Source organism: Podarcis erhardii (assembly GCF_964252035.2).
Source record: "Podarcis erhardii genome assembly, chromosome: 13".
In the NCBI taxonomy this organism is placed as follows: Eukaryota; Metazoa; Chordata; class Lepidosauria; order Squamata; family Lacertidae; genus Podarcis; species Podarcis erhardii.
In genome coordinates, this window is record NC_138502.1 from 43,872,740 (window position 1) to 43,885,571 (window position 12,832).

Here is a 12,832-nt window from a genome sequence, read left to right on the forward strand (position 1 = left end):
CCCTTTTTAGGAGGAAAAAAGTCTGTCTTATGGAGCGAAAAATATGGTAGGTTGTTGTATTGCTTGCTGACTGGTGGCTGCTTAAGCAGTTGGAAACAATAAATAATAATGTCAGAAAAAATATAGCTGTGGACCTGACTGCCTATGATAATACAGTACTAGGCTGTGTGCAGTGTATTCACAACACACACAAACACAACAAAGTGCTAACAGACAGACAAAGAATACTGAACACAGCTGTAAAAAACAACTCACAAACTTTACCTAAACACTAAAAGCCAAACGAGTTTTCTGTATCATTTAGGCCACATATTTATTTAGTAATTTAAATATATTTAAAAGCATTTGTAAACTTTTTATTTTTTTTAAAACCTCCAAGTAGTGTGCATCATAGAAACAAGTTCATTAAAGCAAAAATACAACACTATAAACACTTACGTATCCCTGATATTTGCAATGTTTTGTACTAGTAGTGTAAGATTAAGAACGCTTAGATGGAATTAAGTTCTATCAAAATAAATAGAACTCCTTTTCTAAGTAACTATATTATATAGACAGCTTGGAACTATAGTTGACCACAGGAAGAGCTCAGTATCAGTAAATATAATCAATTTGCCCCAACAGTTTCTACCAGATTATTGCATAAATATGAAGATAAACCCTCAGGCTCTAATTGATATGAAGCCAATCTGTGTTCCAAAGTTCTCACCATCACGGACATGAGAATAGAATTTATCAGGGCAACATGATGTGCAGACAGTTACATTTTGGTTCTGGTCTGTTACAGAGTCATCCTGGATGTTCTGAGGCAGAACCCCTCCAGTTTCCAGAAGAATACTAATAAAGAAAAAAAAATGGATGATGGGTTATTAAATGGACAGTTATTAGAGGGTACTTATTATGTATACACAAGATATTACTTCCAATATCTTAGGGTTAAAATCTTTTCCTATGGCACTAAGCCCCAAGACCTTCTTCCGCCTATAGTGTGTTTAAAATTGGGAAGTTCTGATTTATAACTGAGGATCATAAGATAACATGTAACCTTAAACATGTAATATGGGAGAGTATATAGTGGGGCCTACAGCTTCTTCCAAAAACACCCCCAAATGCGGCAAAGGGGTGCAATGCTCCTCACTACCAGAGAGGCCAAGATTTAAGGCTGACCACCAATCATAGCTCAGTCGGTAGAGCCTGACTTAATCTCATGATTGTGGGTTCGAGCCCCACTCTGGCTGAAAGATTCCTGCATTGTCCTTGTGGTCCCTCCCAGCTCTACAATTCTATAATGCTCAAGAAGAGTTAAAAACCTAAGCTCTGCCACAAGCTCCATAGCGGCAGCAGCACCCCTTCTGCTATGCTTTTGTTGGGACTCCTAAGCGGTGGACACAGAGTGGTACCTCGGGTTAAGAACTTAATTCGTTCTGGAGGTCTGTTCTTAACCTGAAACTGTTCTTAACCCGAGGTACCACTTTAGCTAATGGGGCCTCCTGCTGCTGCCACGCCGCCAGAGCACGATTTCTGTTCTCATCCTGAAGCAAAGTTCTTAACCCGAGGTACTATTTCTGGGTTAGCGGTGTCTGTAACCTGAAGCGTCTGTAACCTGAGGTACCACTGTGCTATCAATGGCTCATTGGCATGGATATCCAAGACCATCGCTACAAACAACACCCTTTGGAAAACAGAACAGTGGATGGGAAAGGCCTCCTTAGAGGGCCGTACAGTAAACTGGGTGCAGATAGTACAGATAGTCAGAATTGGCCCTTGGCTGCACATCTGATTAAACCTGTGGGGCCTGATTCAGCCGAGTGAAAGGAAAGCGGAAGGCCACTTCTGCGGGGAAAGGGGTGGGCAGGGAGACAAAGAGCCCCACCCTCTTCTTCTTCTGCAAGGGGAATAACTAACCAAAAGGGAGCAAAACACACAGAGTGAATTTTTCACAGCCCCACATTTGTGATATGCCAAACACCAAGAACTCTCCCAGTTAAGAATAAACAGAACCAAGCTCACCGTGTTGCTCTTCTGATGTCAACGTACGGGGTTGACGATTCATAAAGTCTTACGCACTTGGGATCAATCCTAAGAAAACCTTTTGCCGATTCCCGAGGCAGTTTAAAGCAACAGGGCCCAACCGACGGCCCCAGGACCACAAGGATATCCTTCACGTTGCAACCGTATTCAGTTACCATCGCGTTAATGACAGCCATTGATACTCCTGACAACGTGCCTTGCCAACCTTAGAAGGAAAGAAAAGGAAATATTCCAGCTTTTAAAATTGAAAAGCACAAGAAAACCCAACCTACAAAAGTTGCATTCAATGTACGTGAACTTTTAAATAGGTGTAAGCATGCAAAATAGGGCATGGAAATATGGGGTGATGTGTCAAAGTAGGCATGATGGAAGCAACAGTATTTGTTCTTTTTTTTTTTAATAGATTTTATTAAAGTTTTAAAGGTTACAGAAAGAAAAGTAGAAAAAGTTAAACAAAGCACAACAACAAAAAAACAACACAAAACAACAAAACCCAAAAAACCCCCAAATCCAACCTTTACATAACTTTCTTTCCTTTGCTTATTTCCTTGACCTCCTCACACCTCCCTTTTTTGTATTCTAGTTCAATTAGATATTTCAGCAAATCCTTTCCATCTTTGTTTTTATCCTAAAAATTTATCTTGATATACTATAATTTTACATTCTCCTCTTTCACTAATTACCAATCCATTTTTACTTAATCCTTTATAACATTTCTGCTAAAACCACATAGCTTCATTCCAACATCCTTCTAACATTCCTTAATTTTACAATGTTTCTGTAGATAAACTTTAAATTTTTTCCAATCTTCTTCCACTGACTCTTCTCCCTGGTCTCGGATTCTGCCAGTCATTTCCGCCAGTTCCATGTAGTCCATCACCTTCATCTGCCATTCTTCCCGGGTGGGTAAATCTTGTGTCTTCCAATACTTTGCAATAAGTATTCTTGCTGCTGTTGTGGCATACATAAAGAAAGTTCTATCCTTCTTTAACACCAATTGGCCGACCGTGCCCAGGAGAAAGGCCTCTGGTTTCTTCAGAAGCAACAGTATTTGTTCTTTAAGTGTCTCTGCCACATTTATATATGATGAAGCCAGGAACTAGCAGCAATCAACAGAATAGAAAGCTAGGCACTATGGTCTGAATTGCTCACAAACATCTAAAGAAGCATATAAGTTTCGGCACTTTTAAGTCAGTGTTTTTTATTCACACAACATTCCCAGTTGCACCTCAGCTGTGTCATATGTATGGGAAACTGCCAAGAGTAGACCCACATCCCGTGTCATTCTGGCCTCCTTCGGGAGAAAGAGTGGAATATAAATTTAACAAATAAAATGACTATATTTTGATTCTTCAGTTGAACAGGTTAAAGATATGACACAATCCAGCGATAAATAATTTTTAAATCCCAGAAAAGTCAAAGGGCTGCATCAGTCCATTAGAAAATAGCACTACAGTGGACGCTCGGGTTGCGAACGTGATCCGTGCGGGAAGCATGTCCACAACCCGCAGCGCCGCGTCTATGCACACACGGGTCGCGATTCGGCACTTCTGCGCATAGCGCGATCTAGCGCTTCTGCGCATGCACCGAAACCTGGAAGTAACCCATTCCAGTACTTCTCAACCCGAAATCGCAAACCCAAAGCATCTGTAACCCGAGGTATGACTGTATAAACGTTATGCTATAAATAGAGATTCAGGATTAAACAGTGAACTGAAAACAAAAAGGTACCGACTCAAGGATAGCCATACCTGTATTTACCGTATTTTTCGTCCCATAGGACGCTCCGTCCCATAGGACGCACCTAGTTTTTTGGGGGGGAAATAAAGGAAAAAAAATTTTCCTTTATTTCCCCCCCAAAAGCAGGTGGGGAAACCGAACCAGGTCGAGGAACGGCGCTGCGCCTCCCTGCTGTCCCCCAAGCTTATGGGGCTGGCTGATGTCTGCCTCAGGCGGCAGGCTGCTATCCGCAGCGTGGGGAGCCCTGCAGGGAACTCCTGCAGGGCTCCCCATGCTGCGGATGTCTGCCCGGCGCACGGGGCACTCTGCTTCAGGGTGCCCCGCCTGCCAGGCGGCAGGATGCTATCCGCAGCGTGGGAAGCCCTGCGGAGAACTCCCACAGGGCTGCCTAGGCTGCGGATGTGTTCCTGAAGCGCCGGGCACTCTGCTTTCAGGGCGCCTGACGCTCCGGGAAGCAGGCTGCTATCCGCAGCCTAGACAGCCCTGCGGGACCTCCTGCAGGGCTGCCTAGGCTGCGGATGTCTTCCTGAAGCCTGGAGAGCGAGAGAGGTTGGTGCGCACCGTCCCCTCTCGCTCTCCAAGCTTCAGCGAAAGCCTGCATTCGCCCCATAGGACGCACCCAGATTTCCCCTTCATTTTTGGAGGGGAAAAAGTGCGTCCTACGGGGCAAAAAATAGGGTATAGGGAATGAAGGATGGGGTGGAGATTGACGGGAAAATTCAGGGCAAGAAAGCACATCCTTGGCAGGGCCAGAGTAGAAACAGAGAAATGCATAAAAGGAATGACGGTTGTCCAGTGGGTTTCTTGACCTTTGCAAAGCAAAAAAAGGAGTCGTGTTACCTGAATGAGCAGCACCACATGCTTTCTTGACAGGATCAGCGAAAAGCACAGGGATGCAGTCTGCTCCAGGGGCAGCGAGTGTAACACCTTTCTGGTTAGTTACTATCCCATCGTAGTTATCCGGCTCGGCCTTTCCCATGACCCAAACATCACTGGCGTGGTTGACCTGTTAACACCAAGAGAAGGCAAGGCAATCTGAAAAACTGAAGTTAGGAGTGCTCTTTTTCTCCTGTATTTCCTGAGGCAACACCTCTGCCTAGCAATATTGCTCAAGTCAAAGTGACACAATTGACTTCCGAAGCCTCGAATGGTCTGCAGCCAGGATATTTCTAGGACTGCTTACTGGCTATTCTTCGGAAGTCCTTCTGTGTTGAACCACCACCATCTCAGGTATGGTGGTGGTGTCAATACTTTGAAATTCCTTCCCTGAGGAGATTTGCTTAGCTTCTCCACTTTCGATTTTAATCAATAAATTAACCCTTTCAGGGGCAGCCAGCCATTTATTTTCCAAACCCATTTAGTTCTGCTCAGTGGCATCCTAGGCAGAAGGGCATTTCAACACAAGGACTGCTGTCACCGAGACAGGATGATGAGTTCTCAGATCTTTTAAAGGCTTTGTCAAAGATGAGGCAGAAGGAGAAATCCTTACCAGGCAAGAAGCAGTCTGGGGCATTATCGTTTCTTTCTGTTTCGCGAGAAGTCTAAAGAACCATTCCGCTTTATCAGTGTTATTACCATGATTACATGTGGGTTATTTTGTGTTAACTGCGTCAAATACCTGGGATAGCTCAGCTGGTAGAGCATGAGACGCTTAATCTCAGGGTTGTGGGTTTGAGCCCAACGTTGGGCAAAAGATTCCTGCAATGCAAGGGGTTGGACTAGATGACCCCCAGGGTCCCTTCCAACTCAACAATTATTTGATTCTCATACAAATGCTGTGAATGGGATGTATCTGAGGGGCAGCGATGACCCCCTAAGTTGCATCCTGCAGGGATAAATGCCCCACCCTGAAGAGAGACTGCTTCCCATCACTCATTTAGAACTCTAAGGGTTTGATAACCAGGAAAATTTTCTGGAAAAGGATTAAATCAGATGTTTGAGGCGCTTGGTGGAGATCTTAAAAAGCCGTGTCATGGGTTGTTGTGACCCTGAATGCCTTTGCCTTTAAGAAGAAGTCAAACTGAGTATTTCCCCCTTAAAAGTCCTCCCCCAGTTTCAGTTTTATTAGCCTTACCTTTACCCTATGATATGCATCAGGGTTGAATCCAGCAGCAGCAGCTAGCCTGCGAAGGTTTTCCTTAACCACAATGGGTGGGTCACGTCTTTTGGAACTACTGAAGAGATTGAAAGAGCTCAACGTCGGTATATAGGAGATGCCGCCCGTTCTTGTAGTGAATCCATGGAGGAAGATAGGATCTAGCGAAAAGAACAAGAAGTGGGGAGGGAAATCATGGTTATGCAGGCCTAGTGTCACCCAAAATATTCTTCAGGGGAGTAAGAATTTGGCATAAAGCTGGGATGGGGGAGATAGGCTGGCATAACTCTGGATGAGCTTAGGAGGAGGGAATTAAGCAAGCATGGTTTGGCTGCCCTGGGAACCACCTGAGATTCACTGAACCCAAACCTGCAGCAGATCTTAAGTCTCCAAATCTCTTCCCATCTCTCTAACACACAATCTGGTTTAAAGCCAGTTACAGATACAGTGGTACCTCAGGTTAAGTACTTAATTCGTTCCGGAGGTCCATACTTAACCTGAAACTGTTCTTAACCTGAAGCACCACTTTAGCTAATGGGGCCTCCTGATGCTGCCGCGCCGCCGGAGCACAATATTTCTGGGTTAGCGGAGTCTGTAACCTGAAGTGCATGTAACCTGAAGCGTATGTAACCCGAGGTAAAACTGTAACTCCAACCTGCCAGTAAAAATTCCAGCAAAAAATCCCTCCAGCTCAAAATTCACACATCACTCTCCATTATTTTGTCCAGATGGAAGACTAAAGAAAATGCAAAATTTTGAATCGGGCTTCTTCTCATGACCTTTGCCACCCACTTTTTATACTCAGAACTTAGTGCCACCTGTTGCATTTTATCTCTATCCATAGCAGTTTTTGCCCAAACACAAAAAATTATGCAAAAATCCTAACTATTGCTAAGAATAGTAGGCAAAATGTACGATTACTGGGGCAATCTGACTTTTCTTGCTGCAGAAAGTCCTGGTGGTTGAGGAGAGATTGAAGTGCACACACAGTCATGAATATGAACAAAAGCTGTTTTTCTAATGAATGTGCATTTAAGAACCAAACGATTATTTTTTATTGAATGCTTCAACTAAGTCAGGGGTCAGCAACCCACGGCTCCGGAGCCGCATGTGGCTCTTTTACACCTTTGCCGCGGCTCCGGAGCCGATACTAGCGAGGGGAGGAGGCGCATTGTGTGCCCCGACACTCCCCACTGTTTTAAATGTCGCAATGGTTTTGCGGCTCCCAGTTTTTTTTCCTTCGGTCCAAGTGGCTCTTTTTGTCTTAAAGGTTGCAGACCCCTGAACTAAGTAGACATGCTTGCTTTTTTGGGTGGAGCCTAACATTCAGAAGTCTGTCCCCCCCCCCCCCAAGCACAACCAGGATCATACCAGGTACTGAACAAGAAAAAGGGACATTTGAAAAAAAGAAAAAAGAAAATGACTGCAGTACTAATAATAGGATTCTTGCACATATTTTTGTTACCTGGGATCAATGAAGATTTGAGAATTGTAAGTTCCCCTTTCAGACTAGGAAGGCTCTTCAAAAATATTGTTATCTCAGTTTGGATCGTTTCTCTGTCTTGGTCTGTAAGTGGCATTAATTCACCTTGCAGTTCTGCAGATTTTCTGAGGTTGTTTTCTTCCCAGTTCATCTGAAAATCTTTAAACTCAAACTGGTAAACACTAGTAAAAAGCTGATTCACGTATTCTCTCATTAACGGTTTTCTTTGCGCCGGCACGATTACTTTAACAGTGTCGATGTCTTTTTCATCGAGTTTTTGTTTAATGGTGTATAAGACAGCAACTGTATTTTTGGCACACACAACTTCAAGCTGTTTCCCTGGGCCATGAAAGCCTCGTATTGCTGTATGAAATATATCTCCACAATTCCCTTCACTTCCAAAGGTTTGGCAACACATAAGGTAAACAGGATAATCATCCCCAAGAGTTTCTAATGTTCTGATCACCGATGCCTGGGTCCAGTTATTCCACGACCTGGGTCCGAAGATGCACAAATCAATCAAGACTGCCTTCGTCATATTCTATGGACAACACTTGATGATGTCAAACGTGGGGTGATCGGCTGGCTGGTGGAGGGAAAAGAGTAAGAGAATGCATTATCAAAGAGAATTATCCTTTATTCTGGTGGATCAAGCCGATAAAATGAACAATCCAGAAAGAGATTCACAATCCGATGACACAGAAAACAGCAGCAGTCAATCACTGAGTCCAGAGCAAAGTTTTATCATATTTCGAGACCCACCAGGGACTTCACAAGGGAAAAGTCTGAATCAAGGTTTCAGCTCCTTCAACTACACTGAATGTCAGGGAACTGCCATCGGAGCCAGAGGCGGAGGGAAGGCTCCAGAGGGATGCCGGAGAGGGTCCCAGTAGGGAGAGAGGCAGCCCATCCGCTGGGGAAGGAAATCAGCGTAGCACCAGTGGAGGAGGGGGGCAGATGGGGGAATCGGAGAGAAGGCTCCAGGACTCCTCGACGGAGACCAGCGGGGAGAGCATGGGTCCCACGCTGCCCACACCCTCCCTGCGCAGAAGGCTTCCGCGCAGGGAGAGTAGGAGGAGACTGGGCATCAAAGAACTTCTTTGCTGGAAGAAGTTCAAGAAACGCCCACTGACGGATTCTGCCAGCGATTGAGACAGCCACGGATGGGTGGCTGTCCAGACAGAAAGGGTTCACCCAGGTAACTCAGCCAGGTGTGGCCCCAACTTACACACGAGCAACCCCCTAGAACCATTGCACTGAAGGACTCCCTTACGAAGCTTAATAAAAGGACCAGAGATTGTTAATGCAGAGGTTTGTGATGAAATCTTTTTGTTTTGGCAACCTTATCCAGACATGCGGATGTTGAAGCATTTCAATCTATTTTTAGTTTATGGCAGATTTTGTCTTTAAAATGTTTTTAATTACTAGGTTTAAACTGTTTTTATTGGTAATTTTAATATTTCCGGTAAACGTCTGAGAGGTTTTGTTACAATCAACCAGTACATATTATTATTTTTTTGTAAATGAAGAATAAAATGAAAAACTCAGAGGCTGAATAGTATGCCTGCTGCTTAAAGGTAAAGGGACCCCTGACCATTAGGTCCAGTCATGGCCGACTCTGGGGTTGCAGCGCTCATCTCGCTTTACTGGCCGAGGGAGCCAGTGCACAGCTTCCGGATCATGTGGCCAGCATGACTAAGCTGCTTCTGGCAAACCAGAGCAGCACACGGAAACGCTGTTTACCTTCCCACCGGAGTGGTACCTATTTATCTACTTGCACTTTGACGTGCTTTTGAACTGCTAGGTTAGCAGGAGCAGGGACCGAGCAACGGGAGCTCACCCCGTCGCAGGGATTCGAACCGCCGACCTTCTGATCGGCAAATCCTAGGCTCTATAGTTTAACCCACAGCGCCACCTGCACCCCATGCCTGCTGCTTACCTGGGAGTAGATCCCATTAATTTCACCGGGGCTTACTTGCAGGGATACATGATGTGATCAAGCTGTGTGCCTATTTGCTAGGATAAGACCCTTTTCTACTGTGGAAAGGAATAGAAAAATTCAAAAAGCTGAAGCAGACCTAACTTGAACAGAATCTAATTTTTAAGAAATTATTACGTGAAGTCTACTAGGGCTGTCATCATATGTGCATTATACGATCCCGCTCCCACCGGAAACAACCGGGGGGGGGGGCGTAGATAGGATGCATAGTTGCGGACAAGACCTGCCAAAAAAACCCCTAAGAATCCTGCTGGCTAAAAATTGGAAAACACAAGAAGTGCCAACAGTGGAGGAATGGCAGATGAAGATGATGGACTTTTGGGAGCTAGCTGACCTGACCAGAAGAGTCGGTGACCAGAAGGAGGAGGAGTATCAGGAGGAATGGAAGAAATTTAAAGACTATTTAGCTAAATATGCTAAGATAATCTAAATAGAAATACTTGCAAGTACAATGGTACCTCTGTTTACGTACTTAATTCGTTCCGGAGGTCCGTTCTTAACCTGAAACTGTTCTTAACTTGAAGCACCAGTAATGGGCCTCCTGCTGCCGCCACGCCACTGGTGTGCGATTTCTGTTCTCATCCTGAAGCAAAGTTCTTAACCCGAGGTAATATTTCTGCGTTAGCGGAGTCTGTAACCTGAAATGTATGTAACCTGAAGTGTATGTAACTCGAGGTACCACTGTACCAGATAGGCCTAGGATTTAAATATGTGATGCTATAGAATAATATGTCTAAAGTAAAAATGAAAAGAAAGAAATATGTTAATTGACTAAGTAAATTATATGTGAAAATAGTTTTGGAAAACTGTTACAATGATATACATTGAAACTCAGCTTGGGGGAAGTCGAGGTCATCCAACAATGTAAAGAATGTAAAGAAAAGTGGAATTATGTTTGTTTATCTGTCTGTCTGTTTGTTTATAAATATGGAATAATAATAAATATGGCAAATCAATAAAAAAATTGGGGGGGGAAATAATCTATTTATGTATGCTGCAACAGCGGCAAGAGTCTTGTTAGTGCAAGGATGGAAAAATGAGGAAATCCCAACGAAAGAACAGCGGCAAGAAAAACTGATGAGCTATGCGGAATTGGCTAAGTTGACATACAAACTGCCTAATAAGGACAACTGTGACTTCAAGGAAGAATGGGACCTTTTTACAAATGATCTAAAAAGACAACAACACGATTTGGACTTCCTTGGCAGGTTTTGAAGAAACATCCACAAAGTTATCAGTTGACTAAATGATAGATAAGGCAACGATATGTACAATTTTATAAGATGCAGAGGATCATATGGGCAAAGAAATCAGGGAAGGGAGCTGAGGGAAGTCCTTGGGGGGAGGGGGAGAAAAAAAAAGGGAATGTAAATGGTTATGTTGATTGATTTGTTTGTTAAAATCGTTCAATAAAAATATATTTTTAAAAAAAGAAGATAGGATGCATGGCTGCAATCTTAAACACACTAGGATCTCAGTATCAAGGGCACGTTCAAGGGAACTTAGAACTGAAAAGAGTATATAAATAAAGCCATTATACGTGCCCCCCCCCCGTGAGATACAGCCCCCGATAGGAAACTGATGCATTTACTTACCGATCTGGAGAAAACAGTTTCCACTTCCCCGCAGTATCCGCGCTGCGCTGCAAGCTGCGTCCACTTCGCTTGGTATAACGTGAGAATGCAAAAGCCACTTCCTGAAAATGCCAGATTGCAAAGGCCCGGGGGAATTCCAAAGTTTGCGCAGGGAGGCGCTAACCCAATTAATTTCCGCCAAGCGGCGGGACCAGAAGAGCAGGACTTCGCTTCCCAAAAGGGCGGCGAGCAGAGCGGGCCACGATCCGCGCTTCTCCCCGGAGAGGAAGGCAGAGCTGCAGCCCGCCGGGAAGAGCGCTGCAAAAAGGAGGGAGCCTCGGGGACCTTGTGCAATTCGGGCAAAACACACACAGGAAAAAACAAACACAAAACCCGTTTCGTTTTTGAAGCCTGGAACAACTGCGCTGCAAATGCTGGCGCCCCCGGGCGCTCAGCTGGAGAAGGAGGGCCAGCCCCTCCATATAGTCTATCACTGGAGAAGGAGGGCCAGCCCCTCCATATAGTCTATCACTGGAGAAGGAGGGCCAGCCCCTCCATATAGTCTATCACTGGAGAAGGAGGGCCAGCCCCTCCATATAGTCTATCACTGGAGAAGGAGGGCCAGCCCCTCCATATAGTCTATCACTTGCATCTGCCATTCTTCCAAGGTGGGCAAATCTTGTGTCTTCCAATATTTTGCGATAAGTATTCTTGCTGCTGTTGTTGCGTACATTATTATTATTATTATTATGAATACCCCGCCCATCTACCCCGGTCGTCGGAGGGCGCCCCCAGCGGCTCCTCGAGGAGCTGCGCCAATAATAATAATAATAATAATAATAATAATAATAATAGTAATAATAATAGTAATAATAATTATTATTATTCTTGGCGCAACTCCTCGAGGAGCAACTGGGGGCGCCCTCCGACGACCGGGGTAGATGGGCGGGGTATTCATAATAATAATAATAATAATGTACGCAACAACAGCAGCAAGAATACTTATCGCAAAATATTGGAAGACACAAGATTTGCCCACCTTGGAAGAATGGCAGATGCAAGTGATAGACTATATGGAGATGGCAGAAATGACCGGCAGAATCCGAGACCTGGGAGAAGAGTCGGTGGAAGAGGACTGGAAGAAGTTTAAAGACTATTTACAGAAGCGTTGTAAAATGTTTGAATGTTAAAATGATGTTGGATATAAAGATAATATGGTATTAGTGACATGGTTAAAAGGAGTATGCAAAAATGATCAAAAAGGAAAAGGGGGAAAGACCAGAGTAATATTATGTCAAAGGTATATAAAATTGATGCGGAAGAGAAGAAAAATTGGAGACATAATAGGTTGAAACATATAATTATAAATGAGGTTTGAAAGAGGGTAAGGATTTGCTGAACTCGATTGTGCAAAGGGGAACACAAAAAAGGAAGATGTGAGGAAGTCAAGAAAGAGGGTTATAGAATTATGAAGTTAAAAATTGGATTTTTCTTTCTTTTTAATGTTTTTATTGCTCTTGTTCTTTTTCTTTTTTGATATAGCTGTTTTTATTGTATGTCTGTTTTACTTATGTTTCCGTTTTGTAAAATCTCAATAAATATCTATTAAAAATAAAATAAAATAAAATAAAATAAATAAATAAATAAATAAAAATAATAATATATACCCCGTCCATCTGGCTGGGCTTCCCCAGCAAATGCGGAAATTAATTCAATAGGGCTTGTTGGTTTGTTGTCCAGTGCCGGGTTTTACGTACAAGCTAGACAAGCTATACTTTAGGGCCCCACTCTTTTGGGGGCCCCCCAAAAAAATTAAAGGGGAGAAAAAAAACCCTGGGTGTACATTTCCAAAATATAAGATAAAAAAACAAATAAAATAAATCCTACCTACGGCAACAGTGTTTTGTGTT

The 12,832-nt window shown here is 43.7% G+C and overlaps 1 protein-coding gene across 2 annotated transcripts; it reads right to left on the minus strand.

Moving 5' to 3' along the window:
* Positions 1–287: 287 nt before the first annotated feature.
* On the minus strand, positions 288–12,830 carry LACC1 (laccase domain containing 1). Of its 2 annotated transcripts, none has more exons than XM_081838053.1 (6): positions 12,810–12,830; positions 7,332–7,935; positions 5,846–6,027; positions 4,612–4,777; positions 2,011–2,236; positions 288–837 (listed from the first exon to the last, which is right to left on the minus strand). In XM_081838053.1, exons 2-6 carry the CDS (start codon positions 7,885–7,887, stop codon positions 663–665), a joined length of 1,305 nt encoding a protein of 434 aa, XP_081694179.1. In that variant the 5' UTR covers positions 7,888–7,935; positions 12,810–12,830; the 3' UTR covers positions 288–662. The 2 variants fall into 2 exon arrangements, with proteins under 2 accessions (XP_081694179.1, XP_081694178.1); XM_081838052.1 differs by lacking the exon at positions 12,810–12,830 and adding an exon at positions 9,289–9,394.
* Between the last annotated feature and the right edge of the window lie 2 nt (positions 12,831–12,832).

Excerpts from the sequence above, each read along its gene's own strand:
- LACC1 (XM_081838053.1), bottom strand. The coding sequence starts at position 7,887 with ATGACGAAGGCAGTCTTGATTGATTTGTGCATCTTCGGACCCAGGTCG. Across the intron at positions 6,028-7,331 it reads CAAATCTTCATTGATCCCAG|ATCCTATCTTCCTCCATGGA; the intron begins GTAACAAAAATA and ends TCTTTTCGCTAG. Across the intron at positions 838-2,010 it reads GACATCAGAAGAGCAACACG|TATTCTTCTGGAAACTGGAG; the intron begins GTGAGCTTGGTT and ends TTTCTTTATTAG.